This window comes from Haliaeetus albicilla, chromosome 26 (genome assembly GCF_947461875.1).
Source record: "Haliaeetus albicilla chromosome 26, bHalAlb1.1, whole genome shotgun sequence".
Taxonomy (NCBI): Eukaryota; Metazoa; Chordata; class Aves; order Accipitriformes; family Accipitridae; genus Haliaeetus; species Haliaeetus albicilla.
This window is the reverse complement of record NC_091508.1, coordinates 20,284,375-20,311,730: the sequence shown is the minus strand read 5'-3', so window position 1 is coordinate 20,311,730 and position 27,356 is coordinate 20,284,375. Positions and strand designations below refer to the sequence as shown.

General features: G+C 55.7%; 1 protein-coding gene across 8 annotated transcripts in view; it reads left to right on the top strand.

Annotated features, from left to right (window-relative positions):
• KCNT1 (potassium sodium-activated channel subfamily T member 1) overlaps nucleotides 1-27,356 on the top strand; it is a 91,632-nt gene that overhangs the window by 55,625 nt on the left and 8,651 nt on the right. For 5 of the 8 annotated variants that reach the window (XM_069771161.1, XM_069771164.1, XM_069771168.1 and 2 more), the window contains exons 3-29: nucleotides 7,314-7,393; nucleotides 8,460-8,559; nucleotides 9,807-9,863; nucleotides 10,226-10,274; nucleotides 10,833-10,892; nucleotides 11,758-11,832; nucleotides 12,192-12,275; nucleotides 12,792-12,886; nucleotides 14,693-14,873; nucleotides 14,969-15,133; nucleotides 16,010-16,146; nucleotides 16,392-16,455; nucleotides 17,289-17,397; nucleotides 17,960-18,068; nucleotides 18,900-19,049; nucleotides 19,216-19,454; nucleotides 21,052-21,268; nucleotides 22,212-22,317; nucleotides 22,434-22,606; nucleotides 22,825-22,896; nucleotides 23,185-23,319; nucleotides 23,572-23,683; nucleotides 24,348-24,449; nucleotides 24,570-24,653; nucleotides 25,020-25,148; nucleotides 25,570-25,590; nucleotides 26,217-26,520. In XM_069771161.1, coding sequence (XP_069627262.1) covers nucleotides 7,314-7,393; nucleotides 8,460-8,559; nucleotides 9,807-9,863; nucleotides 10,226-10,274; nucleotides 10,833-10,892; nucleotides 11,758-11,832; nucleotides 12,192-12,275; nucleotides 12,792-12,886; nucleotides 14,693-14,873; nucleotides 14,969-15,133; nucleotides 16,010-16,146; nucleotides 16,392-16,455; nucleotides 17,289-17,397; nucleotides 17,960-18,068; nucleotides 18,900-19,049; nucleotides 19,216-19,454; nucleotides 21,052-21,268; nucleotides 22,212-22,317; nucleotides 22,434-22,606; nucleotides 22,825-22,896; nucleotides 23,185-23,319; nucleotides 23,572-23,683; nucleotides 24,348-24,449; nucleotides 24,570-24,653; nucleotides 25,020-25,148; nucleotides 25,570-25,590; nucleotides 26,217-26,520 — 3,209 coding nt within the window. Of the gene's footprint in view, nucleotides 1-2,718; nucleotides 2,756-7,313; nucleotides 7,394-8,459; nucleotides 8,560-9,806; nucleotides 9,864-10,225; nucleotides 10,275-10,832; nucleotides 10,893-11,757; nucleotides 11,833-12,191; nucleotides 12,276-12,791; nucleotides 12,887-14,692; nucleotides 14,874-14,968; nucleotides 15,134-16,009; nucleotides 16,147-16,391; nucleotides 16,456-17,288; nucleotides 17,398-17,959; nucleotides 18,069-18,899; nucleotides 19,050-19,215; nucleotides 19,455-21,051; nucleotides 21,269-22,211; nucleotides 22,318-22,433; nucleotides 22,607-22,824; nucleotides 22,897-23,184; nucleotides 23,320-23,571; nucleotides 23,684-24,347; nucleotides 24,450-24,569; nucleotides 24,654-25,019; nucleotides 25,149-25,569; nucleotides 25,591-26,216; nucleotides 26,521-27,356 lie in introns of those variants that run through there. The other 3 variants (XM_069771169.1, XM_069771162.1, XM_069771163.1) reach the window with 3 other exon arrangements.

Genomic DNA, 27,356 nt, shown 5'->3' with positions numbered 1-27,356 from the left:
TTCATCCCCCCAAAATAAAATTGCAGTATTACTGCTGGAGCCAGGATGCCATTACCTGCATCCAGCTGTGTTTAATTTGCTACAGAGTGGTTGGCAATATCGCTCTTTTCTTTGGGCAAAAATCACACTCCATAATAAAACAGGAGATGCTTTTTTTTCAATTTATTCCCATGATAAATGCATGAAATCTTGAAGAAACAAGTTTCTGAGCTGGTCCTGGGGCAATGTGTGCCACAGCATCCTGATTCCCAGTGCAGCGTGTCTATTGGTGTGGGACTCAATTTTGCTAATCATCGTTTGTGATGTGCCTCGGCATGTGCTCTGCCTGGAGCAGCTCAGCCAGCTCATTCCTGGTGCTGCATGAGCCGTGGCTCAGAGTGCTCCATCATTCAATGGGGCCACCCTGGCAGCTTGGCCGAGAGGCCGGAGCTGGCGGGAGCAGCTGCCTTCCCGCAGGGCTGCGACGGTGCCACGGTGGCTGTGACAGTGCTATAGCGACTGTGACGGTGCCACGGTGGCCGCGACGGTGCCATGGTGGCCGCGATGGTGCCCGCGAAAGGCTGATGCAGAACCTGCTGAGTGCCTCAGGGCTGGGTGCTGCCACGATCTATGGGGATCGTCTGGGACTGTGCAGAATGAGGAGGGAAGTGGCTTCAGCATTGCACCTACTAAGGGATGGGGGACAAGAGTGATTCGTAGAAAACGGGCAGATTTCCTCTGTTTGCAATACGTGGCCTTTGGGACCGTGCAGGCTCTCGCCCTGGTCTCCCAAGTGCTCTCAGGTACCTCCCAGGCGCTGAAACCTTCGCCCTGAGAGAGGTCTCCCCTCTCCCCTTCCCTGTGTGGGTCAGCAGCATTGGCTGGGGGAGCTCTTCCCCCCAAAGCGGGGAGAGGCGAGCGATGCCGCAGCTCCCAGTCCCTCTCTAGTTACTTTTGTGCTTTCTTGTTTAAAAATGCGCCAGAGGTTTGTTGCAGAAGCTGCTGCAGTGAGAAACGTCCAGGGGTGTTTGACAAACCCCTGGAGAAGCTGAGCTATTGATGGAGGAAAGCTCCGAGCGTGCTGGCGGTGCTACACGGCTCGGTGGGAGGGTGACGGGGTGTCCACGTTCGGCTTGCAGCACAGCCGAGCCTGGAGCTTGCAGAAGAGGCAATGAAGCAAAACCAGGCAGTAGATTTTGCAGAGCCCCTGTTGTAGGCTGGTCCCTGCCCGGTGCATGGGGGGCATGCAGGGGGGTGTGTGGGAGATGCCCCCCCAGAGCCATGCAGCCCCACGTGGTTTTGAAGCCGTTTTCTTGCACGCTCGCCGGTGCTGAGCCGGTACAGCCTCGTTGAAACCCACAACCCTCCTCCTTTGAGTAATTGTTCAATTACTGCTTATTGAGCGTGGGGGCAGCCTGTTCCCTGTTTCTCACTTTGGCAGGCGCCCAGGTTTTCTATACGCACACAGCCGTACAGCTATTCCCTCTTCCCACCTCAAAACTGTGCACTGGGAGCGGCTCAGCGAGCTGGGAGCTCTGGTGGGAAGGGCTGTAGCTGTCCCCTGTCCTCTACTCATCCCAGGATAGATGGAGGATGGCAAACGCACAGATCACAGAGGTGGTGTTCAGTACACAAAGCTCACTCGGTGTCATCCGTCTTGCTTTAGCTTCTGTACCCAAACGCCTGTTACCGTCAGGGAAAACGGTGGAAAAAAGGAAAGCATCTCCGAAGGAAATCAGGAGGGCTGGCAGCTGCGGGAGATGTGCCTGGGTAGTTCGTGTGGTTGCTATCAGCAGGTGTCTGAGCCGTAGGCTGGCTGGTTCAGTGGTTTATTTGAGAAGAACTTTGGCTTCCACTTGGCTTCCCCTGATGCCCCGCGGGGCTGTGCTGGCACCGGCCGCCCTCTGTGCCGGGCCGGTGGCTGAGCGAAGGACCGGCAGCAGCCCGGCTGGGATGCGGTGCCTTTAGCAGCACCCTGCCTTTTGCACAATATCCCCTGCTGTTCCTTGCGCTGCAGGATGCTGAGGGCAGAAACGTTGCACACCTGCACTTCAGCGCTGCTCCTCACCTTCCTCTGCCCGGGGCCACATCTGGTACCCACAGCCCATCCCCAGTGACCCCACCTGGGCCATCAGCACATTTCTTTAACTTCAGCTATTGTATGCCACAGCCACATTTCTTATGTATTTGACCGCTGTGGTTTTGCAGGGAGGATGCAGAGCTGTCCTCCGGGCTCAGCCAGAGTGGGGGGTCAAGTGGGGTCTCATCTGAGAGTACACCGTCTTGGCAGAAGTGGGTGTTGGCAGCCACCAGATTGCAGAGTTTTTGGTTTTGTTTTGGTTTTTTCCCCCCCATATCTCTGAAGAGTCTCATTTGCATCCCACTACATGATGGGGGAAGTTTCTTGAGAAATTTCCTGGAACAAGAACGGCATTTCCCACCCAGCCAGAGTGTGAGAGCAAGGATTGGAGCTGTGGAGAGATGCTGAGATTTTTTTTCTTGTCTTTCAAGAGCCATATTTTTTTGGAAGATACCCTTCTCATGGCAAGAAGTCTCTGTTACAAAATAGAGCAAAAACTCCCTGAGCACCTAAGCCCTTTTTTGGAAAGCAGCAGGGCAGCAGGGAGGCTTTGGGCAGTGTCCCAGCGCGGGGGGTGGCAGCTCGCTCCCGTGGCCGGCTGGTGGATTTTGGAGCCGTCTCAGTTTTCAGGCCATGCCTGGTGGCTGTCACATGCCGCGGGGACCGGAGGGGAGCTGCCTGCGCCCGACTGCCCATGTAAGTCTCCCGGGGACGCAGAGCTGGGGGGTGCGTCTCCGTCCCCCGTCCCTGCCTGCGCTGCCCGTGTGGGTGAGCCCTGGCGTGGGGCTGCACGTGGGTTGCTATTTTTCGTGGTTTACTCGTCTTTAAGGGGAGCGTGTTTATCCCCAGCTCTCTGGGGAAGGCACAAGTATGGAGCTGGGGCTGTGCTCCTCGGTGTCTATTTTAATGCCGCCGAGCCAGGCTGTGCTCGTCCCGGTCTTGCATCCTGCACTTTTCCGAAAAAGCTATTGTGTCTTTTTTGGGAACTCATCATCTTAGAACAAATTGCCTCCAATCTTAGATTAATAAAGTACAATAAATAACCGAACAAAGAAAATGAAATTGCTCAGGCATTATGAAGTGCATAATAGCGGTAATTACACTTCCGAGCAGAGGGCTTGTAACTAAACTTGTACTGTGATGATTATCTGTGGCCCGGGGAGGTTCAGCCGGGGCGAGGCGGGGGGGAGCGGCGTGCTGCCTGCACCCCTCGCTGCTGCCTGCACCCCTCGCTGCTGCCTGCACCCCTCGCTGCTGCCTGCACCCCTCGCTGCTGCCTGCACCCCTCGCTGCTGCCCAGGCTGGGCTGGGACCAAGCTGCCCGGCCAGTGGGAGGGATGCCTGGCTGGCAGGAGAGATGCCCGGCCATGGCAGCGGGGAGGGGGCAGTTTGAATGACCCAGCTTGGCTGAGCTGCTGTGAAGGCAAAGCCAGTCGGGGTGCGTGTTTTGGGGTGGTAATGCAGTCGGAGTTTAGCTTGATTTTTATTTGAAGTTAACTTCTTGACAACGGAATTCAAGAGTATATTTTAGAGTGTACAATCTCCTTCCCTCAGCTGGAAGTGGAGTAGGAGCTTTGATGCTTTTGGGTGGTTGCTGCTGCCTGGTAAAAGCCATCGCTCGCTCAGTGGGTCGGTGCTGGGGTGTAGGGTTAACCTGGTGCCGCAGAGCGGGTGCAACGTCGGACCGGAGCAGTGTCCTGGTGCCCGTCCTGCCGAGCCCTTGCTCTGCCCTCCCTCCTCCTCCAGACAGAACCATGGGCGCTGTCGGGGCTCGGCAGGGCATCAGCCCACAGGGGCCCGTACAGCTCCAGGGGCTCAGCCCAGAAAGCAGCCACACAGGTTGTCTGCACAGGAACGCGTTCTTTCTATGTTCTATTTCTTCATCTCTTAGCAGTGATAAATACCCCCTTTCCCCGCCAAGACCTGCTTCAGTTGCTTTCCAAGTGTTTCTTCTTCCTGCAGCCATTATGATGGATAAATACATGGGCTACTTTTTGTCACAAAAAGTTAGATCTCTTCTAATCGTTCAGTTCTCTTATCCATCAGGGTTTATATTCATAGTCTCGAGGTGGGCTGCAACACTATAGATCAGCAAACCATCTGTCTGGCGACAGAGATTTATATTGCTGTTTGTTTCTTTGTGCGGAAGCGAATGTCTGAGAGAGGAATCGTGCTCCCTGAAGTGTCCCTCTCCTTGATGCACTTAATCCTCAGGGACTCTGATGAATGGGGTGCCCAGCGCTCACGACGGAGCTGAAGGCCAGTTCCTGGCATTTCCTGGGTATTTTTAATAAGGAGAAGGAGCAATTAGTTTGTGTGTGCAGTGTCATGAGCAATTACGGCAGCTGATTTATGCCCTGACACAGATAAACTATTTGCCAAGTCTGGCTTTGGGAACAATTAATTTTAACACATATTAAACCTGCGCTTACGAAGCTCTGCGTTTATGGCTGCTTGCTGCTAAGGCATCGTGCTGGCTGAGCCGGCGTTCATAAATTCTCCTGCTCGCTCCCCAGCGCTCGCCGTCCCCGCAGCAGGGTCCGTGGTTGCCCACCCGCCTGCCCACTCCCTTCTCGTGCCAGCGAGTGCGGCTGGTGAACACGCAGTGGGTTCGGTGCAAATTCCCCCGGCTGCCCTCCCTGCTCCTTGGGCTGCCCAGTCCCCACGAGCATCGGGGCCCCAGGGGAGATGCAGGCTCAGGTCCTGTCCCTGCTGCTGCTGGCTGGGGACATTTGGGGCGAGATATGTTCTTGGTGAGCCCCTGCAGCTGCTGCCTCAGGTGCATTTGTGTTTTAGCATTTTTCTTCAGCTGATGCTGTGAAATGTCCTGGCGAGGAGCGACGCGCTCACATCGCTGCTGATGGGCTTGCTGAGTGCTGCCAGCCATACCTGGGCATCCTTCCCCTTGGCATTCTAAGCAGCACACATGCCAAATATCTTAACGGGGTTAGTGACTGCCCTGCCGAGGCTGTTGGTTATTGTCATCTCCATTACAGAGCTGCTCGGTGCGTGACGTCCTGCTGAGGGACCCGGGCAGGGCATGGGGTCCGCAGAGGACATGCCTGCAGGTGGGCAGCAGGAGCTCAGTGTTTGCTTCCCAGTTAAGGCTCCTGATTTCTTTCCTCTCCAGCACCGTTGATGGGGACAAAGTGACCCTGCAGCAGCTCTGGAGCCGGCGGGGCTCAGACGGCTGCATCTCACCCACCTCCCCAGCTGCGCCCGGTCCAGGCTGTGCTGCTCCAGCAGCGTTAGGGAGATGCTGAAGGACGAGGCTCTCGGAGCGGGTCAGCCACCCCCAGCCTGTCACCCGGTCCCTGCCAGCCACCAGACCAGGCAGCTGCCAGTGGTTCCCGCTGCGTCCCTCCAAGGGAGGTTAAGCCAGAGAGCGGTTACTGGCTTATGGCAGAAGCATGCAAAGTTTGATAGCCCATATAAAATTTTATCCCAGCTATCGTGCCTGAGGTGATGGGTTTCTCTCTGTGTGTTTGCTTTTTGTACGTAAGAGCCTTGTAAATTAAAAATCTGACTTTTCAACCTGATAAGGGAGTCCGTGAGAAGCCCTGAGGAGCTCTCAAGCGTGTGCCTTGCTTTTTACATGCTGGGCAGTTTGCCCACAAGCAGTCAGGCTGGCTGTGAAATGCCAGCGGGCACTGGTGGGTATCAAGACGAGGGACTCCTGAGCAATAAGGGTCTCATAAAACCCTTTCCCAGTTTGCTGCCCGATCAGCTCAGCAGTAACGCTTGGTAAATATTTGTTTATCCCTCTGTTGTCAGAGCGTGTAGCAGCTGCCTTCCAATAAATCACGATTCGGTGGCGTGTGCCAGGCAGCACGCTCAGCTGGAGTTGGCACCATGTGTGCACTGGGGTTGCACAGGCGAAATAGAAGGGGGAGATAGGTTTAATGACTCTCACTGTGAATTTGCTCACTTTGGTCTATGCCTTGGCTTGGTAATATGCCTGATTAATGAGATCTTGATGACCTCTTCCAAGCAGTTAAAAAAATAGTGATAATAGTAGCACTTACTTAACAGATTTGTTGAATACAGTGAAATAGGGGAAATGGCTAATTCATTGCACTTACTTAACTCCATTATCAGCTGTAACAGTAATGAACAGACTGTCTTGCTTAGAGACTGAAGCCGAGGCATCAGAAAACCATCTCTTTTTTGCCTGCACTTAGCAGGCAGGAGTGTAATTTATAATGCTGCCTAGTGTGAATAAGTGAGTTTGCAAAGGGCTGCGGGCGTTTCTAAAGTAATAGGAGAGGTGGGTGGCAGATGAGCTGAGCAGAGACCGGTTTCTCCTGCGCGCCCTTAATCTGGGTCTGCTTGATCCCAGACCCCACTGACATCCGCGGTGAGGAACCTCCAGCCTTGGTGAGGCTTTGCCCCATCCACGCGGCTGTGGGCATCCACCCGGCATGGGGGGAGCGGCAGGAGGGCTGCGGATGGGGGTCCGTGATGGAGACTGGAGCAGCTGAAGATGAAGAAGTGCCCGTGGTGGTCACAGCAGTGGACAGACCATTTTCAGTTTCACCTGGAGCTTCTCTCTGCTGGTTTCTACAAGGTGCCCCGGCGGGCAACTCCCTGCCGCGGCGCCTTGTCCCTGTGCCACAAGTCACCAGTGGCTCCGAATGCCAAGTGACGTTGGGAGTTGGTTGGCAGCTCCTGTTTTTTTCTGGAATGGCCAAATGCGGTAGCTTAGCAACAAAGGGAATTTTTCTCCTTTTAGATCAGATTTGTTTTTTAACAGCTTCAGTGCTGAATGTTGCTCCTACCCGGACAGAGCCAGGGCATGGGTGTACTGGGGATGTCGCCCTCGCCGGCTCCTGCTCTGCTGCAGCCACAGAGGATCGGAGCAGATAAAACATTGCTGGGGGAGACTGCTCCAAGGCCACCGCTTTTCTGAGGGGCTTTGAATGTTGTAAAGTGTGCGGGAAAGGAGAAGTTTGCAAGTCCGATGTCAGCTGGTTACACATGAATGAAAGCAAACCCTCAACCCAAAGCAGATCTGGCCCCATGGGTCACATTTGCTGCTTTGGCAGTTGCGATGCACCATGTCCTGGTGCTCACGGCTGGTGGTACCAGTGATTTGGTACTGTGGGAGGAGCTGGGAGCCTGGGGCTGAGCCCGGGGTCTGCTGTGGGCTGCTCTGGGGGGTCACCCAGCCGGGATGGGGGAACGGAGCTCTTGTGGGGCACCAGGTCTGACCTGCCACCCTGCTGATGGGCTCCTCTGGGTGCTTTCCCCTCAGGGTGCAGGTCGAGTTCTACGTGAATGAAAACACCTTCAAGGAGCGGCTGAAGCTCTTCTTCATCAAAAACCAGCGATCGAGTGAGTGCTTCATGCGCAGAGTGAGCGTCTGCCAGGAGAAACCAAACCCTGCCCGAGCTCGAGAGCTGTTCTCTGTCCTCGTCGTGGGACGAGAAGCCATTGCCATCTGCTGGTGGCTGTTTCCCTGAGTGTCCCCAGTGCTGGCTGCCCAGCCCAGGGCTGCCGCTGCCTGTTGGCCTTTCTGTTGGGTGTTGGCCAACTTGGGTTTGGTGGGAACGCGGTTGAACGGGGACTAGGGGATGCTGCCTGCCACCTTTGCTCGCTGGGGACAAACACAGCATGGGAACCAGCTGGGACAAGTTGGCCGGGAGCAGGGTGGGTGTTGGGAGCTGCTTGGGGGGGGTCAGGGAGCAAATGTCCCCATCACAGAGCCGGCGATGCTCCCCCAGCCCGCAGGGAGGTCAGCGGCTGTGAGTTACCTGCTCCTGCTTCAGCCATCCGGGTTAATATCCACTTGACTAATGGTGTTTTTATTTTCTTTCTCCGAGATGTCATTAGCCGTCTGGAGGGAGTCTGCTCGTTAATTTATAAATTCACATTTTCTTTTCCTCCCTGCATCCTGTTGTCTTGTTAAAAAGCTGGAGCATAGCACAACAGGGTGCCCACGGGGAAGTTTTTAATGAAAATGTGATGAATTTCTCACTTGTAATTTGAGTAATAACCCGATGAACTGGCTGGGGAGGGAGACCGGATAAAGCAGCAGCTTTTGCTCGCCGTCCCTCCTCCTGCAAGCTGTTTGCAGTGCAGTGAGCGGAGCGGGGCCCTGGCCCTGCCTATCTGATGCTTTTTAATGGATGCCTGTTAATGAGGGGATACACTCCAGCAGCTCCTCATTTGTCTCTCACATCTATCCGGGCCAGCAAGGAGCTGACTCATCGTTGCTTATTTCTATATTGGTTTCCTATATATCTGACACTGGGTAGGATGTGTAGAGCCCCGGGCAAAGCATGAGCAACACCCTGCAAAACTCGTAGGAAACTAAAGGTGCTGTGCTGTGGGGTGCAGAAGGTGCCTGGGGTGCCCGGGGCGTGCTGCCTGGCCCACGCCGTGCTCCCCTCTGCCGCAGGCCTGAGGATCCGGCTCTTCAACTTCTCGCTGAAGCTGCTCACCTGCCTCCTGTACATCGTCCGTGTCCTGCTCGACAACCCGGAGGAGGGCATAGGCTGGTGAGTGCCCCCGCCGGCACCGCCGGGGTCCCCAGCCCAGCCTGGGCAGTGGTGAGCGTGGGTGCGGCGGCAGCTGCTCGCCGGGTGCGAGGATGCACGACGGATGGCTTTTCTCACTCCAGCTGTTTGAATTGGTAGTTTAGCAAAACTCACCGGCCCTGGTGGGCTTTGCTCCCTGCTCAAGCCCCATGGAGAGGCATGTGGGCGTCTGCTGGCCCCGCACGGCGCACGGGGAAAAGGTGGTGGAAAAATTCAGCGTCACGTTCATTTCCAAATGCTGTCTGGCTCTGATGGTCAAGGGTGTAACGTGGCCTTCAGACGCAGGCAAGAGCTCATGACTTCAGTGAATTGCCGTGCAAGTATTTCCTGAACGCTGATGCCCTTGAAGACACTTATGCTAAATCCCATTTAAGCATTTGGGAAGGAAATACACTGTGCCATTTAGATCCCCGAGGTGACAGATGATTACATACATCAGCTTTGCTCTGGGTTTCAGTAAAAGCCTATTTTTAATATGTCCTTGCTTTGTTTAGCTCACATACAGTGTGGGATTTTTTTGTCAAGGGCTAGGAGAATTAGCAATTTGATTTTCTCTTTGTAAAGGTTGCAGACTACTAAGTACATCTGCGTGGTCCAAAAATGGTTTCAAACCTGCAAGAATTAAGCGTGACACAGACACGCATCCTTGAAAGGTTTAGCACAGCTGCCGTTCAGGGCAGCCCACTTTCCTGAGCGTTTGTGGCAAAATAAACCCTGGCCAGCAGGAATGCATCCCCTGCAGCAAGGCAGGGGGAGAACTTGGCTTCAGCGCTGCCTGCCTGGCAGGCTGCTCGGGCCCAGCTAGCCTTGTCCTAGAAGCCGAAGCTCGGTAGTGTTTGCTAATTGTAACCTGGTAATTAATTCCCAGCTGCAGCCCTGTGTTCGAGCACTGTGCCCAGGGAGCCCCGTGCCTGGCCAGTATCAGTATTTTGCAGCATCTCTGGTACGGGCTGAAGTACCTGGCGGGTCTTATTCTCCAGTAATAAGATGTTAAAAACTGCCTGGGTGAGATAGGCTCCTGTGGAAAGCCCCGGCTATAGGGACCAGCGTGCATTTAGACCCGTGGGAGTGTTGTCTGGGGGCCTCCCCCAGCACCAGGACAGTGCGGCGAGGGCACCCCATGAACCCGGGGACCCCACGCCAGCACCCCTTTTCCTTCCCCCCCACTGCTGACTGCTTTCCCCTGCTTTGTCTTTCTCTTCTCCTAGCTGGGAATGCGAAAAGCAGAATTACACGGCGTTCAACCAGTCCACAAAGATAAACTGGTGAGTCAAGAGTTGCTCCAGTGCTGGGGTCTGGCTCTGCTGGGATGTGGGGACACAGCAATGGATGTGGCTGGTGCTGGCAGCTGCCCGTGGCCATTTTTTGGTCATGGGGCTGCTCGAGGGATGCGGAGCAGCATCCCAGGATCAAATCAATTGACAAGTGCCTGTGGGTGCACCCTTGGGAATGGCTTATTCCCAGTGCAGAGGCTGCTTGAACAAACTGTGCAGTAAGGAACACCAGTACCAGTCCTGTGCTGGATCCTGCATCAGTGATGGCCTCAGATTTGCATTTGGTGGGGGGTAAAGGTTGGGCTACAATTAGTTGGGCTACAATTTAGATCCAGTTTGAATTTTCTTCGCAGGTCACACATCTTCTGGGTGGATAGAAAAATGCCACTGTGGGCTGTGCAGGTGAGTGCCCAGACCTCAGGCATGGTCATGCAGGAGCGCAGCAGGAGCTGGGGTTTGAGCTCTGCCGCCAGCGGGTCTCTGTGCATCCTCTGCCCGCAACAGCGAGGGGCAACGGGTTGTCTTGGGTGAGCAGAAAACGAGCCAGGGCTTCTGTTGGGAGCAGCCACATAGCCCTGGGTGAAAATCCTGGGGGCTGATAGGAGAGGACAAGCTGTAGGACGATAAAATCATGAGGCTGGCTCAACTGCTCCCCAGCCTGGATGCAGCTGTACCACTAACAGGATATTTTCAGGCCGGGCAGCTGCCTGGGGAATCGCTTGCAGGAGGGTTGAGCGCCCGTTGGCTTCTGCTCAGGGCTACCTGCTCAGAGCCTGCCGCTCGTGCGTGGCAGACAGTCACACGTCTAACCCAAACGGGTGCAGGGAAAGCAAACAAGCCCTCGTCTGCATTACCCACGGGCTCCTCATCATGCAGGGCAGGGAGGGCTCGGCAGAGCTCTGAGCGACTGACGATGCGTCGGACGAGCCCTCAGCAGCCTTTGCCTGTCTGTCTCTGCAGGTCAGCATAGCTTTAATCAGCTTTCTGGAGACCATGCTGCTCATCTATCTCAGCTACAAGGTAAGTGCCCTGGGGCGGGCGGTGGACAGGGATGTGCCGCCTGGGTCTGAGCCCCTGGCATGAATTCATTTCTCCTTCGTTGAGCTGTCTGAAGCCTGAAGCATCCCAAGAGGACACTTGTCTCCGCAACGTCTCAGCTGCCTGTGGCTGTTTTCCTTTCTCATTCCCCCTCAGGCTGCTGGATAAGTATTGTGCAGAGCAGAGCTGGGGGATCTCTTCTTTTTCTACTTTCCTTTAAATTCAGGACTGTTTTACAAAGGCTCGCTGTTTTTAGGGGGGTTGCAGATTGACACACGCCGAGTGTCCTAAGGTTGAGGACCTGGAGCTGAGCTCGGCAGCGTGACTCCTGCTTGTGCCGAGGTCTGCTGCCTCGGGAGGGAGCAGGCTCTGCTCCAAGCCAGGCAGGGAGAGCCACAAGCTGCCTCCTTTGGACCAAAGCCCCTTAAAATGGCCGAGAAAAGTGACCTTAACAAATGGCATCTTCTCAGGGTCCCTGGGACAGTTGGCAGAAGAGACTCAGACCCTGCGTCACCCGCCTGGTCTGAGTGCCAGCGATCTGTATCAGTCACTCTCATTCTCCGCCCTTGCCTGAAGTGTTGTTGTCCCCCGGCTTTGGGCAGCAGCAGTGACGGACAGAGGGATGTCGTGGCTGCGGAAAGGACTGAACAGTTTGGGAAGGTTTTACTGATTCCAGCGTGCCTGCCGCCAGCACGGCATCTCTCTCCCGCAGGCAAACCAGAGCATCTTCTGGCTGCTCTGGTGTACTTCCCCCATCTAGCAAGGTCTGTGGCAGAGTGGGAGCTTTTTAATTGTCATTGGCAGATTTTTAAGCTTATTTAATTATTATTTGTTTTTCATTCCTCAGGGGAACATCTGGGAACAGATTTTTCGCATTTCATTCATCCTTGAGATGATCAACACGGTGCCATTTATTATCACGGTGAGGGTTTCCTGGTGAAATTTTAAAGCAGCATTAAGTTTAATAAGTACTGTAGTTTTGGTGGTGAAATAAAGAAAAATGGATGTCTGGCCAAGTAGATTTTCAAGCTGGCAGGAAATTTTTGCTTCAGTATTTTTCAATATAGTGACTTCCTCTGCAGTGTTATCCCCCAAACCATCCTCCCTTTTCAGCTGCTGCGCCGCAGCCGGGGCAGCAGGACAGCGTTCGGTGGCAGCCTCTGCAGAGGCTGGTGCTTAGTTTGGAGATGGACCCCTTCCCGACAGGGCTCATATTGACTGTTTATAGCTTTTTCTGATAGAGAACACGGATTTTTCTGCGAGTAACTCTTGCTTTCATAGATTTTCTGGCCTCCTTTGCGGAATTTGTTCATTCCTGTATTTCTGAACTGCTGGCTTGCCAAGTACGCCCTGGAGAACATGATTGTGAGTGACCCGACGCATCCCACCCCTTTCGCCCTGGGTTCCTCTGCCCTGGGGATGCAGCATGGCCGGGAGGGATGCCCTCGCCTGCCACCGGCTCTCGGGCAGGTTTTGGGTGCTCAGTGCATGCAGCCGTGCCAGGGTTGGAGGGAGGTGAGGCTTTGCCAACTGGTGATGCTGGGCTGTGACCTGTTGCAGAGAAGGAGCCCTTTGGGGTCTGAGCCACCTTGACTCTGTTGGCCGCATATTGACAGGGATAGCCTCTGGCTGTCCCCAGGATAGGGTATTTCAGCAGGACGAGATATTCCAACCATTCCCACATGCCCACTCGAGCTGTCTCTCCTGGCAGCAGAGCCCAAACCTGCTCACAGAAATGCACATCCCTTTCCAAGGGCCAAATTCTGGCCTGACCTCCATCTGTGGGGCCATTGCTGGAGCCAGCAAGACACCAGTTGGTACTTGGAGGATTACTTTACCCTCAGCCTCCCTGAGTTAGTGAGTCCTCTCCTCTCTTCCCAGAACGACCTGCACCGAGCCATACAAAGGACCCAGTCTGCGATGTTTAACCAGGTGCTCATTCTGATCTGCACCCTCCTGTGTCTCGTTTTCACGGGGTGAGTGTTGCTCTTCATTTCAGTAAACCACCTTCTTCATCCAGGGAAACCAGCTTTGCACGTCCCAAGGGTGACTGGCGGAGCCGGGCTTTCGGAGGGCTTACAGGAGGGGGAGGTGGGACCTTCCCAGCTGTGGTGGGATGGCACTGCCAGGACCTAATGAGGTGATTTGGGAAGCCAGAGGAAGTGGTGTCTTCTTCTGTCAAGAGCCAGTCTTGAAGTGGTGTCTTCTAGCTGGATCTTTCAGCCTGAGAGGTTTGTGTACACTGAAGAAAGCCTAACTGTTTAGGGCTGCTGATTGGACTGAACTCCCAAGTCTTTGGCATCCTTTCTTTGCTAATGGGACAAGTTGCAGTTCCTCAGGCTGAATTTTGGAATTAGGGAGCCATGGCAAGGAGTGTGGCCCATGTTTCCACATGTGTCCATGGGCTTTGGCTTGGGCACGGCCATGTCTGCTGGAGCTTTGGGACACCCCCCTGCACCACCAGCCCCCGGCACCGGGCTCCTCCCTGCCTGGCTTCATTCCCCAGCGCACTGAACACTGGGGAGATCAATTCCTATTTTAGAAACTAATTATCCTCCCTAATTACATGATTTTAACAGAAACTTTTGAATGGGTGCATGTGGGGATGAGGGTGTTGTCGGAGGGAGATGGGTGATGCGGACACGCGAGTCCGGGAGCGGGGCTGTGAGCGCTGCAGGGTCAAGGGCAGGGACAGCAGCTTCCCGCAGGGACACGGGCTTCGGTGTGTGTGACGGCTCATTCACCAGGACCCATTGCACTCGCTGGCTCCGACCGCGCTCTTCCTCCCCACCAAGTTACCGTGGCTGCTGAGCTCGTTTGTGTAACAGGCCACTGGGGCTCCTGCTAATTAACTGGGCCCTTTACCCCACACATTGCCAACAACAAGGCCATCTCTTTAGAAAGGAGTCTACTCTTCTCGCTGGGTACTTAGCTTTGAATTAGGCTTCTTGACTCTTCCTCTGGCTCCCTTGGTCTGGATTTGCAGCACATAATGCCATTAAGTTGCTGGACACACAGGAAATTAAGCTTTTAGGCTCATGAGTCTTTGGCAATAAAGACGATCCTCTGATGTGAATGACTAACGCAATTTCGGAGCTCATCAGTGCTCCCTGCCCGTGGCACCTCCTGCCTGCTGGGGCTGTGGACGTGTTTCTTGGTGGATGCGGCAGGGCTACAATTCGTGTCCAGGACAACTTAGGTGACACTTGTGTTTAGCAAGATGACTTTGAAACTGCAGGTTTGTGGAGTTACACTGTCTGCATATCCACGGGGACCGAGGCAGTTCTGCGGCACGGCTTTGCAAGGGCAGTGGCACAGGGCTGGGAGTGGGCGACAGGATCTGCCTCCTGCCTGCCGGAGCACGTCCCCCCTGTAATTGAGAGCCCTTCCCGTGGGCCAAGTCCCTCCAGAGCCTTACTGGGACAGCTGCTTGCTTCCACATTTTTGCAATGCAAGGGAAGGGCCTGGGTGATGTTCAACATGTTGTCCATGGCATGGTCTTATTGTGACCCATCACCCGGGACCTAGACTTCCCCGTGCTGCTTTGGTGAGCAACCACATCAAACTAACTCCTTCATCTGTAAGCACCATTAGCTGAATCATTTCTGTTGGTGACATAAATTCACTGCTGATGCTGACAGCATGTTACAGACTAATCTCTTCTATGGACATGGGTGTAAGTCGCCTTCTAGGGTTCCCCGCTGACTTCAGCAGGCGCTACGGGCACTGCCTGTCTCCCAGGCAGGGAAGCACTTGCTGTGACGTGTGCTTTCTCCCTTCAGGACCTGTGGCATCCAGCATTTAGAAAGAGCAGGCGAGAAGCTCTCCCTCTTCAAGTCCTTCTATTTCTGCATCGTCACCTTTTCTACTGTGGGCTACGGAGATGTGACACCAAAGATCTGGCCTTCCCAGCTCCTCGTCGTGATAATGATTTGTGTCGCCCTGGTCGTGCTGCCGCTCCAGGTTAGACCAGCGCAGCCGAGGATGGGGAGGGATGCAGAGCCTGCACCTGGGCAGCCCTGCCGATGGGGACATCAGCTCTCTGCCTTCGTTTGCAGTTCGAGGAGCTTGTCTACCTGTGGATGGAGCGGCAGAAGTCGGGAGGCAATTACAGCCGTCACCGAGCCCAGACGGAGAAACACGTCGTCCTTTGTGTCAGCTCCCTCAAGATCGACCTCCTCATGGACTTCCTCAACGAGTTTTACGCCCACCCACGCCTGCAGGTGAGGACCAGGCGTGTTGCCACGCTGTGCTCGGTCAATGCTTGCCCTTGCCAGGCTCGCAGCCTTACTGGGCATGGCTGGGTCGCTGCTGGTGGTGAGTGCCCTGCCCAGCTACAGTGGATGTGGCAAAGAATAAGGTAAAAACTATCCAGCCCTACACTGGGAAGCGCATGCTGCACTAGCCGAGGAGAGGTGATAAGTAGTACCGTAGGACCACCTCGCTTTGCCATCTCAGTGGTGGGGCTCTCGCTGCCTGATGCACCCTGTTTTCTGGCCAGGCCTGTTAAAGCAGCGTGTAAGTACATGGAGAGGGGCCAGAGAGACTTTTCTAGATTGGAGAGCATATTTACTCAGTGTAGAATCTCGGACAGAAACAGAACATGTAATTGTTAAACCTTGGTGGGATTTACCCACCTCTAACTGAAGCATACCCACATAGTGTGTGATCTTCAAGCAAATGACTGTGCCTTTCCCTCTCCCCAGGACGAGAGCATCACAGACATGTTTCAGATTTGCATTTCATTCCAACACTCACATATGCTTCATTACCATCGCCCAGCCTTGATTCCACACATTCAAGCTTTAAAATCCTGCTTGTTTCTGTAACTGCAAGAGGCTCCACTTTGCTGTGGGCATGCAGATGTACCTGCATTGGCTTCGTTATGCAGAACAGTGTGGTGAAGCTGCTGATATGTTTTCCAAAACCCTTGCCAGGGCCGAAGCGCAGGGGCAGGGGGTGTCACACATGGTGACAACTATCAGAAGCCCCAGAGGAGCTGTTCTCTCAGGCAGCAAAACCCCATTTCTCAGCTCGCTGCGGCAGGTTTGTGTGGGACCACCAGCCTGCTGACCCATGCGAGCCTCTCTCTCTTCCAGGATTACTACGTGGTGATACTTTGCCCGACAGAGATGGACATCCAGGTGCGGCGGGTCCTGCAGATCCCTCTGTGGTCGCAGCGAGTGATCTACCTCCAGGGCTCTGCGCTGAAGGACCAGGACCTCATGAGAGCCAAGTGAGCAGAGGGACGTGCTGTGCATCCACAGCACCGCCGGTCCTGCCATGCTGCTGAGCTGCCCGCAGGCCTTGGAGCTGCAGAGGAGGGTCCCCAGTATTGTCAGCCCAGATGCATGATGATGGGCATCCCTGCATGCCTTCGCTGGGGTCTCGGAGGGGGCTGGCAGCATCCTGGCTGCTATGGGCAGATGCCCAGCTTTGCTGGCCCCTGCAATTCATGGGGTTGCTGCCCTCTGTTTGCAGGATGGACAACGGAGAAGCCTGCTTCATTCTCAGCAGCAGAAACGAGGTGGACCGTACCGCGGCGGTAAGCCAGGCCTGGGGGATGGCACGGTCAGAGATTATTTGTTTCTCAGGCCAGAAGGGACCAGGGTGATCGCTGCATCTTGCCTCTGCATGGCAAAGGAGCGCACTAGGAGGCAGCCGGCGCGAGACCGTGGGGTTGAGTGCTGAGCTCTGTCCCCTGGGCACCCACACAGGCTATGCACCCCACACTCCTTTGGGCAGCTCACCCCAAAACCTCCTCCCCTAATGCAATCTTATCCCAGCCTGGGCAGAGACTTTGCTGGGAAGATCTTAGTTTTGAAGCCCTGGGAGAAGGAATGGGTGGCAGTGGTGACAGCTCTTGCTGCTGGCTGGTGCCAGCGATCCTTCCCGTGCCGTGGCGGTGGCTCCTGCCCGTCCGTGCTGTCCTGAGCCCATGCAGCCCTGCTGGAGGGTCTGTTCTGCAGGTGCTAACGTGCAGAGCAAGGGCTGCCACGCTCCCTCCCTCTGCCAAGGTGCTGCCTGGCCCTTCCCTCCTTTGGCACTTGGCACTCCTGCTTGTAGGGAAACTGCTGAAGGGTCCCTAGGGGCAGGGAGTGACCATGGAGAAACACGGGGATGGCACAGGGACATGCAGCAGCACAACGCTGGCTGAGCCCCTGCAGGCTCACCTTCCTTCTGCTGTCCCAGTTTCCCACTGGTGCTGGGTTTTGGGGAGCGGGAGAGGGCGGTTATCCCCCGTTAGCAGCAGGTGTTGGAGGAGCCTTTGCTGTACGTCTCCACGGTGGCCGGGTGCTTTGCAGTTCATCCCGGGTGTAGAAGCGTTGGGGAAAATAAGCCATCAGACAAGTAGCTGTTGCTCTTCTCCTTGGCTAGGACCACCAGACCATCCTGAGAGCCTGGGCTGTGAAAGATTTTGCTCCAAACTGTCCTCTCTACGTTCAGATCTTAAAGCCTGAAAACAAGTTTCACGTCAAGTTTGCCGGTGAGTCGGAGGGGCTGTGCGGTGGTGGGCAGCACCGCTCGCTTCGCTGGGCTGGGCTGTCTTACCTGCCATGATAGATGTTTCCAGTGGTGTTTCCATCTCAGAGAAGTCTGTGACCTGGTGCTGAGACTCCTCCCCATTGCTGGAAGATATTTTAGGGCCATCAGCCCCCTTATCATGATGCACACTAAAGCCTGGGGCTGGGGGAGAGCTGGCTCCGGGCTGCCCCGGGATGGGCTGCGTGCGGGCACACCAGTCCCACGTGTGCTTGGGTTTGTGTTCCTGCAGACGCAGCGGTGGTGGCCTTGGTGGGCTGGTGTCCACCTGGCTGGTGTCCACCTGGCTGGTTTCCAGCCTGCATCCCTCTTCTCCTGCCTGCATTAATCCCATTTGTGGTGTTCCCCATGGGCCGTTGATCGGCTGAAAGCCCTCCTGGACTGGCGGCAGGAGGAAACACCCAGCCCCCAACACCACTCCAAAATTACCACATCCCCAGGCACCAGGCTGACCAAGGAACCCATCCGTTCCCCTCCCCACCGTGACGGTCCCCTCTGCCTTTCAGATCACGTCGTCTGCGAAGAGGAGTGCAAATACGCCATGCTGGCGCTGAACTGCGTCTGCCCTGCCACCTCCACCCTCATCACGCTGCTGGTCCATACCTCCCGTGGCCAGTGAGTACTGGTCTGCCTGCCCCTGCCTGCCCCTGCCCTTGCCTGAGCATGGAGAGACGGCAGGACCCGGGGGTCTGCACCCAGGGGCAGAGGGTGGGGGTCTGCGGTGGGTCTGGAGGAGCACAGCGGGACCTGGGACCCCCAGCCAGGTTGGGAGCAAAAGCCAATATTGTAGGGGGAACATACCAGCGCAGATGAGCTGGCCAACACCACCTTTCCGGACACTGGGAATAAAAAAATGTTGTCTTTATACTGGCATGGTCCTGCTGGTGGGAATGTTAATTCACAGCCCCTGCAAGCTCGGACCCTGCAGGCTGCTTGGCGGGTTTATATATGGCACAGCTGGAAGGAGCTCTGCCAGCCCAGTAAAGTGGTGCTGTGGGTCCTGCGCTCCTTGGCCAGTCAGAAATGCCTGAATTTTGGGTAAAGTGCCATCAGAAGAGTTATGAAACATCATTGCCGGATGAGTCTTGCCCCATGCTCAGAGCTGTTTGCCAACACAGGCTCTGCAGCCCCCCTGGGAGCCCTTGTTAAATAAAAAGGCACTTAAAATCAGAAATGAAAACGAGCTCGTCCTCAGTGTACAAACACGGACAGCTCGTGGAGACACGTCACTGTAATTTCACCGCTGTTGGGCTAAATGGCAGTTTCAGCGCTTATTAACACTCCCACTGTGCGGCTCTGCCCCGGGAGCTGGCTGGCGTGCCGGGGTCTGTGCCAACACCGGGGTGTCCCGTCCTGGCACCATGGAGGGTCCCATCCTGGCACCATGCGGGGGTCCCATCCCGGCACCGGGGGTTCCATCCCGGCATGCTGCTGCTGTCGTTGCAGGGAGGGCCAGGAGTCCCCGGAGCAGTGGCAGCGAATGTATGGGCGCTGCTCGGGCAACGAGGTCTACCACATCAGGATGGGCGACAGCAAGTTCTTCATGGAGTACGAGGGGAAGAGCTTCACCTACGCCGCCTTCCACGCGCACAAGAAGTGAGGGTGGCGGGGGGGCGATGGGCGGGGTGGGCAAGGCTTATCTGCCAGTCTGCATCCCTGGGGAGTCCGGGCTGGAGGGAGCTGTGAGGTCCTTTGTGCAGGGACAAAGTCCCGAAGGGTCTTTTCTCCAGCTGTGAATGCCCACGTCGTGCTCCTGGCGCAGGTACGGCGTCTGCCTGATAGGCATCCGGAGGGAGGAGAACAAGAGCATCCTCCTGAACCCCGGCCCGCGGCACATCATGGCAGCATCCGACACCTGCTTCTACATCAACATCACCAAGGAGGAGAATTCCGCCTTCATTTTCAAGCAGGAGGAGAAGCAGAAGAAGAAGGGCTTTGCGAGGAGAGGTACCTACGACGGCCCATCCCGCCTGCCCGTGCACAGCATCATCGCCAGCATGGGTGAGTCGGCGGGGCCTCGGCGAGGCAGGGGGACGGCGGGGCTCCCCGGGAAGGGGGGCAGGAGCCTGCACACACCGCTCCGTCTCCTTCCCCAGGTTTGACTTTGTTTCCTTCCCCAGGTTTGGGTTTATTTTGCTTTTTGCAAACTCCTTGCCATGCCCCCCACCTCAGTTTTGCTGAAGCCACTGAAAATGCCTTTCCATCCCCTGTCCTGGTCACCTCACCAGTAAAATGCACACTGCTCCTTGCACCCTGGGTGCTCTCAGCAAGCTCAAATATCATTATTAAAGCTCATGATGTCCATTATCATTAACAGTATTTGCATAAATCCCCCAAGCCCTGGCTGGAATAATAAATGCCATTGGCCGCATCCTAAATCATGTTTATGATTCACAACCTGATAAAGAGCGTAGTTTGCTCTGCAGCGAGCAGTGCATTTTCGCAAATTAAAAATACCATGAGTCATTACTTCCAGCTTGTATCTGGGGAGAGCAAGTTTTGGGGAGGCTGCGCTGCATGAGCAGATTATATTTCAGGCAAATAATCTATGCGTTTGTACTCATGAGCAGCAATTTGCATAGATTATCTCCCAGCAAGCTGCAAAGCACTTTGCTGAACAGCATTTGTCAGTGTTCTCGTTACATGACTGCTTCGCAGAGGGACCTTTGGCAAAGAGTTTGGCAAAGAGCAACGAGAGGGAGAGAAATTGCGTGAGTGCAAGCAGGGCAGTGGTGCCCAGCGAGCCCAGCATCTGGGCTTTGCTTGCTGGGAAGCTCCCCGCGTTCCTGCCCATCTACAAATCACTGTTTGGCCAAGACTCAGATGGGAGCCTTGGCGGGGGTTTGTGATGGTGACTCGGTGGCCCTGGTCAATACTTGGTGAATGTGTTTGTTTTTTTGGAAGCTGCTGGAGGACAGGATGGGGAGGCCTCTCTTGTCCCAAGTGAAAATCTGGAGCTGATCAAGAGGGATGCAGGAGGTGGATGAGGGTGTTGCGCTGCGTTGGGGGCTGCCCACCTGCCTCTCCTTGGGGGACTGAGGACCATCGGGGTGAAGGGGCGTCCCTGGGGAGGGCAGCGTCCCAGGGAGGGACACACACGGTGGCATCAGCTTGTTCCTAACCTGGCTGGTGTCTCCCAGAGCCCGCAGGTAGGGGTTAGGCTGGAGGGTTGTCATCTCCGAGATACATCAGAATAATAAAAACTACCATAAAGCCAGGTTTTGCAGGTTCAATGCGCAGCAGGTGGGCAAGCGGTTCAGCCTGCGCAGCGGAGGTGACCACAGCTGGGTGACAGAGAGGGTGACAGTCCCCGGGGCCAGCAGCCTGCACCCACCGTGGGAGCAGCTGAGCCGTGCCCCCAGGGAGATGCTCCACATGGCAATGCCCAGGCAGAGGTCGCTGGTGGGTGCTTTGCCTGCACTCCCCGTGCCCATGAACGGTTTAGCTTCATCTGGGTTGTATTTAACAGGCGGGATGCACGGCCCTGCGTGCTCCACCTGGTCCCCCTGCAGGGCTCAAGGGCGTGATGCTTTGCTGACGCAGCTCTCTTCACCTCCTTATAGCATGTTTGCTGTGCTTCCTTCCCCACCGTGTCCAGGTACAGTAGCCATGGACCTGCAAAACACGGAGTGCCGCCCCGCTAACAGCAGCAAGCTGGCGCTGCCGGCGGAGAACGGCTCTGGCAACCGCCGGCCCAGCATCGCGCCCGTCCTTGAGCTGGCCGACACCTCGTCCCTGCTGCCCTGCGACCTGCTCAGCGACCAGTCGGAAGATGAGATGACGCAGTCGGACGAGGAGGGGTCGGCGGTTGTGGAGTGAGTCGCCCACCTTCGGTCGAGCCGTCCCTCGTTTCAGAGACGGGGACCATTGTCAGTGATGGGTGTTTGGTGGTGCCTGAGGGATGCTGAGGCTCAGCCCCTCTCAGCTTTTGCTTGAGCACGTGAACGTCTGTAACACGGGCAATCACCACTTGGCCGTCAGCCGTTTGGGCTGCTTTGGAGAAGTGTCCTCCGGGTATCAGCGAAGTTGCACAAAGGCAGACGCTGCTGGGGATGGGCAGGTTGTTCCATCAGTCCTCTCGCCTCCCTTCACTCCCCGACGTGAAGAGGATCCTATTCTCTATTGCACATAAGTAAAAAAATACAAAATAGATATTTACTCCAGCTTTAAAGCTGGTTGTTAGTTTATGACAGCCAGATAAGCACTTGCTTTACTGGTTACCTGTTTGGATGCTGCCATAGCAACGTGGGGAGCTTACTGAGTATCTGCAAACTCTCACAAAGTGGCTTTTAATTCATGTCCACTTTTAGCTGCTGTTTAAATGAAAATTTCTGCTTCTGGTTCCATCAAAAATACAAGTGGTGATTTTTTAAATATCTGTTCACCAAAGCAACCTCTGAAAATGGACAATGAGTTTTCTTGCTTCTTTATATGGCTCAGCATTGCCCTCCTCTCCTGGAGGTCACTGCCACGTCTCCCTTCAACTGGGCTTAATGGTCCTATCTGCTGCCTTCTCCACTCGTGCTGGGAACACTGCATATTTACAATCTCATGACCATTTGCATAGCAAAAATAATTCCAAGATATGTGTATTTTGGAAAATTTCCAGCTGCTGCAGGAGAGTTTTGCAAAGCATTTGACAGTGATGTACTTGAATCCCGGGCTGCTGCTATTAAATGTTTTTCCTACGTCTGAGTGTTGTATACGTGGAAAGCTCTCCCCATGTCCTCACGCTGCTGGATTTTCTCTCTGCTGCAGGTACGTGAAAGGCTACCCACCGAACTCTCCCTACATTGGGAGCTCCCCGACTCTGTGCCACCTTTTACCCGAGAAAGCCCCATTCTGCTGCCTGAGGCTGGACAAGGTACGATGGGGCTGCCTGGGGGCTGCAGCCCCCCCAGGAGCGGGACGGCTCCGTGTGTGGGTGGGCGGGCGGCTGAGAGCTGCACGCTGAGTCCCTGTGCTGCTTTCCCTGCACAGGGCTGCAAGCACAACAGCTTTGAAGATGCCAAAGCCTACGGGTTTAAGAACAAACTGATTATCGTTTCGGCAGAGACGGCTGGGAATGGACTCTATAACTTCATTGTCCCCCTTCGTGCGTACTATCGGTCCCGCAAAGAATTGAACCCAATTGTGTTGCTGCTGGACAACAAGCAAGTACTTTTCCGTGGATGTTTTCCATCACACCGAGCCCTCCTCTATGTTTTCGTGGGCATCTCGTCCTGTGGGGATGGGAGCGTGGAGGAATGGCAGTGCTACTGTTGGGTCCTTCGGCTGATGTTGGCCCTGGGGACTCCTGTGTGGGTTTTGTGCCCGTCTTTGCCCCATGAACTTGCTTGAATCTCTTTGCTCTCTGTTGCTCTTCCTCCAGGCCCGAGCACCACTTTCTGGAAGCCATCTGTTGTTTCCCCATGGTTTACTACATGGAAGGCACGATCGACAAGTAGGTTTCTGTGTGTAGCTGCTGTTACTTACGGTGCCTAAATGTGTTGCATTTACCCCAGCCCAGACTTTTGGGTCATCCCATGAGAAGCCCCAGGGTTGGTACCATAGAGCTGAGCCCACCGTTGGCTTCTTGGGTTGTCAGCCCCCCCCAGTAGATGGGAGCAGGTGAAGAACTGGTGGTTGGGAGCAGCCTGGGCTTGCTGTAGCGCTGCGTATTGCAGCGTGCTGCTTCCCTGTGTCGTTTCCAAGGGCTGACCCTGCGCTCTTCTCTTTGGGAACTGCCCAGCCTGGACAGCTTGCTGCAGTGCGGCATCATCTATGCCGACAACCTGGTGGTTGTGGACAAGGAGAGCACGATGAGCGCCGAGGAGGACTACATGGCGGATGCAAAGACAATTGTCAACGTCCAGACCATGTTCAGGTGAGGGGTAACCACTGCCCCGGCTCCATCGTGGCCACTTACCTCTGCTGGAGACAAGACCGGGAAGGGTGCCGGTGGCTGGGGTGGTGGGACACATCCGCAGTTGGGCTCGCTCTAGGAAACAGCATCTAATCAGCTATTTCTGACCTCAGACAGGCACAGGGATGGTTTTGGTCTTCCTCAGCCTTTAAATGCAGGGAGTGCTCTCACTTCTGAGTGAGCTGCAGGACAACAGGTCTCTTTCCATTACAGGCTCTTCCCCAGCCTCAGCATTATCACAGAGCTGACCCACCCCTCCAACATGAGGTTTATGCAGTTCAGAGCAAAGGACAGTTACTCTCTTGCCCTTTCCAAGCTAGAAAAGGTAAGAGAAGGTCTTCCCCTGCATGTGGGGCCTGGGAAGTCAACGCTGAGAGTGACTACATTTGAGCTCCTCAATGTCCTGTGCTCTTCTGGATGCTGCAGCTACCATAGTTAGTGTGCATCTACCCGAGATAACCTGCAGCAAACAAATAAGTGGGCAGTTGATCATTGGACTAGCTACCTCCTTCTACGTATAGGTGGCTGGAGTTTGTGCTGCTTTGCCTAGTGCTGTGCTGGGCACACTGGATCTCTGAACCGGGTTTAATGCTGTGATTGCAGTAAGGAAGGAGGGCAGTGGAGTCACTGTGCTGAGACAGATCTTCTGACAAGGGAGAAAATACCCCTGAACCAGACACTGGGACATGTGAAAGGGCCACATCCAGCCCATGCCAAAAAACCCCAACCATCTCTCACACATGTCCATGGAGAAAAAAAACCCCCTCTTTCACCCAGTGTAAGGATGCTGCCCTGGTTCCCTCCTGGCACACCCACCAGAAACGCTGTGCTGGTGTCCTCCCATTTTCACGAGTCTTCTAGTTTCTGTGCAACCTGTGTGCGTGGGAGGTTGAGTGGTTTTTCTTTGCTAAATGCCCTGGAAGGACATGAACAAAGCCCTGCCAATGCTGTTTGCCTGTGGGTGCTCACGTCTCGCCTTCCTCTTCCAGAAAGAGCGAGAGAACGGCTCCAACCTGGCCTTCATGTTCCGGCTGCCCTTCGCGGCCGGGAGGGTCTTCAGCATCAGCATGTTGGACACGCTGCTCTACCAGGTGAGAGCCCGACAGGCTCTGGGTAATGCATCCCTGCAGCTGCGGCCACCCCTTTGCGTCTCCCAATGAATAACTGAGCAAACCTCTTCTCCGGCTTCCTGCCCAAATGTCTCCCTCTAGTCGTTCGTGAAGGACTACATGATCACCATCACTCGGTTGCTTCTGGGCCTCGACACCACGCCGGGCTCCGGCTACCTCTGTGCGGTAGGTGCCAAGTCCCTCCGGGTTCAAACCATGGGGCCAAGTCATCGTGGATCTGGTGGGATCTGTCACTCTGCGTACGGGGGGGTGGAGGGTTCCCCTCTTCTGGGGAACCTTGCCAGGTCATCACTGCCCTCCATCGTGTGCGGGGAACCTCAGCGCTACCAAAAGCCCAAGAGCTGCCAGCTGCCCAAAGTCCCTGGTCTGAAAGCTGAGGTTGGAAATTGCCCCTGGTCTTTTTTGTGGAATCCGGCTCGCTTTTGGGATTGACATGGATGAGCCGGTGTGAAGCGCGGGACCAGCCCCGAGGTGCTCCTCAGCGGGCTCTACACGGTGCAGGGCGGTTGATGTTTGTCCTCTGTTGCTCAGATGAAGATCACTGAAGAGGACCTCTGGATCCGGACGTACGGCCGCCTCTTCCAGAAGCTCTGCTCCTCCAGTGCGGAGATTCCCATCGGGATTTACAGGACGGAGTCGCACATGTTCGCAACCTCTGAGGTGGGGGCATGGTGATGGCATGTGCCAGGAAGGGGCTGCTGGTGGTCCCAGCCGAGCATCACTGCCCGGCACAGATGCGGTCCATGAGGCCGGCCGGGTCCGTGAGGCCCCTGGGACCTGGTTGCAGCAGCGGTGGGGAGGAGCGAGGGGAGGGGAAGCTCTGCCTTCGCTTCGTTAGCAGCCCCACGTCTGCGTTACGGTCGTGGGGTCCTGGTTCCCCAGCCGGGTAAGCTGGGTCGGTGTAAATGCCCATCTCTCTGGGCAGCAGCCTGGCTGTGGGCAAGCAGGGGGGATTTTCTCAGCACAGCTCCGCAGTGCCGTGTGGCACCCAGTCCCCAGGGAGCAGGGGGGATGTGGTACAGCAGAGCTGCCTGTTTGCCAGGCTGACACTTTATTTTTCCTTCCTTTTCCCCCGCTGCAGCCCCACGACATCAGAGCGCAGGTGAGTGCCGCTCGCATCCAGCCGCCAGGCGCTCGAGGCGGGTGTCGGGCATTACGGCATGGCGCTGCCTGTCCCCATGGAAGGGCGATGCCGGCTGAGCCTCGGCAGTCCAGGAATACAAAAGTCCTTGGCGCCCTGAAGTATAATTAACTGGGATAAGAGCAGGGGAGTGAGCCAGGCTCTGCTTTAAATACCTTCCGTTTTCAGCTTTGTAGGAAGCAGCTACAGGGAGCTGAAAGTTGACATTAATTAAATGCAAGCCACCTCTTTCTTAGAGATGCTTTAAACTGCTTTATTAATAAATTCCTGCTCCCCAGTGGGGATTGCTGTATCAGAGATGCAGCAGCACGTCTGTGGTAAGATGAAAGAGGAGACAAGGGCACGGCTGTCCCTTGGGCAGCCCAGACATAATCGTGGGAGACATGTCAGGCGCCCATTAGTCTCCACTCGACAGTGCTTATCCCAAATCTGCCGGCCAGGTAGTTTTAGCAGTACGGAGATGATGTGCCAGGAGAGCGTGTGTGGGTCAGAGAAAGGATCCCATCCCATGGGAGAGATCCCACCCCACCAGGGATAGGACAGGCTCTTTTGGGGTTCCCTCCGCCCGTGACCTGCTGGGCTTCCAGTCACAGATCTCAATCAACGTCGAGGACTGCGAGGACACAAAGGACGTCAAGGAGCACTGGGGCATCAAGACCAGCCACCACAGGAACTCGTGCTCCAGCGACCAGTCCGAGCACCCGCTGCTGCGACGCAAGAGCATGCAGTGGGCACGCCGGCTGAGCAGGAAGGGCAACAAGCACTCCAGCAAGACGGCCGAGTGGATCAGCCAGCAGCGCCTCAGCTTGTACCGGCGCTCCGAGAGGCAGGAGCTTTCTGAGCTTGTCAAAAACCGTATGAAGCACCTGGGCTTGCCCACCACCGGGTACGGTAAGTGCCGTTCGGTTGCGCTTCTCTGCGGTGGTGCATCCCGCTCACGGGCTCCTCAGGTAACCCCAAGCCGAGCCTAACCCCAAGCCGAGCCTAACCCCATGCCGAGCCTAACCCCAAGCCAAGCCTAACCCCGCAGGCACTGCCGGATCCGGCTCCGAGCGGCACCTCATTCCCCGGCTTGCTTGTGCTTCTGCAGACGAGCGCATTCAAGGCTGGGGTCCCGCGGCACAGAGCCCCCTCGCCTGCCACCCCCCCCAGCCGACTGCAGGCAGCCGCCCCTGTTTCGGGGCTCTAGGATGGGTCCAGGCAGGAGTTTGCAGCGGCAGAGTAACTCACCCTTCTGCCTGCAGCTGGACTGAGCACCGCCGTGCAGCCTTTGGGTGCCATGCCCCGCTTGCCCCCCCCAGCTTTCTGGCCGTGCAGAAACAGTGGTTCAGGACACGCTGACTCCAAGTCAGCAAAACCCTTCTGCCCGAGAGCCCCCCTAGTGCGGCAGGGAGAGGTGAAGCCCCGTCAGCTGGCAGAGACCCCTCTTGTTATAGACTTTTATCCTTCATAAAGCTCTTCCATGGAAAACACTTTGGTAGCTACAGGGCTGAGTGGTTTGCTTCATTGCGTGTGAAACCTGTGTCTGGCTGTGATGAACCCGCACAGCCCCAGGGCGTCCGCAGTGCTCGGGGTCCCTCCATGCGGCCGCATTTCTCGTGAAGCTTCTCACCCGCCCGTCCCGTCGGTGCTGGCGTCTGTGTCCCCCCCTGGACGATTCCCCACCCCGTGGTTATGACAAAGTCTGTAGCCCACAGCTTCCTTGGTTTGTTTGGTTTGTTTGGGTT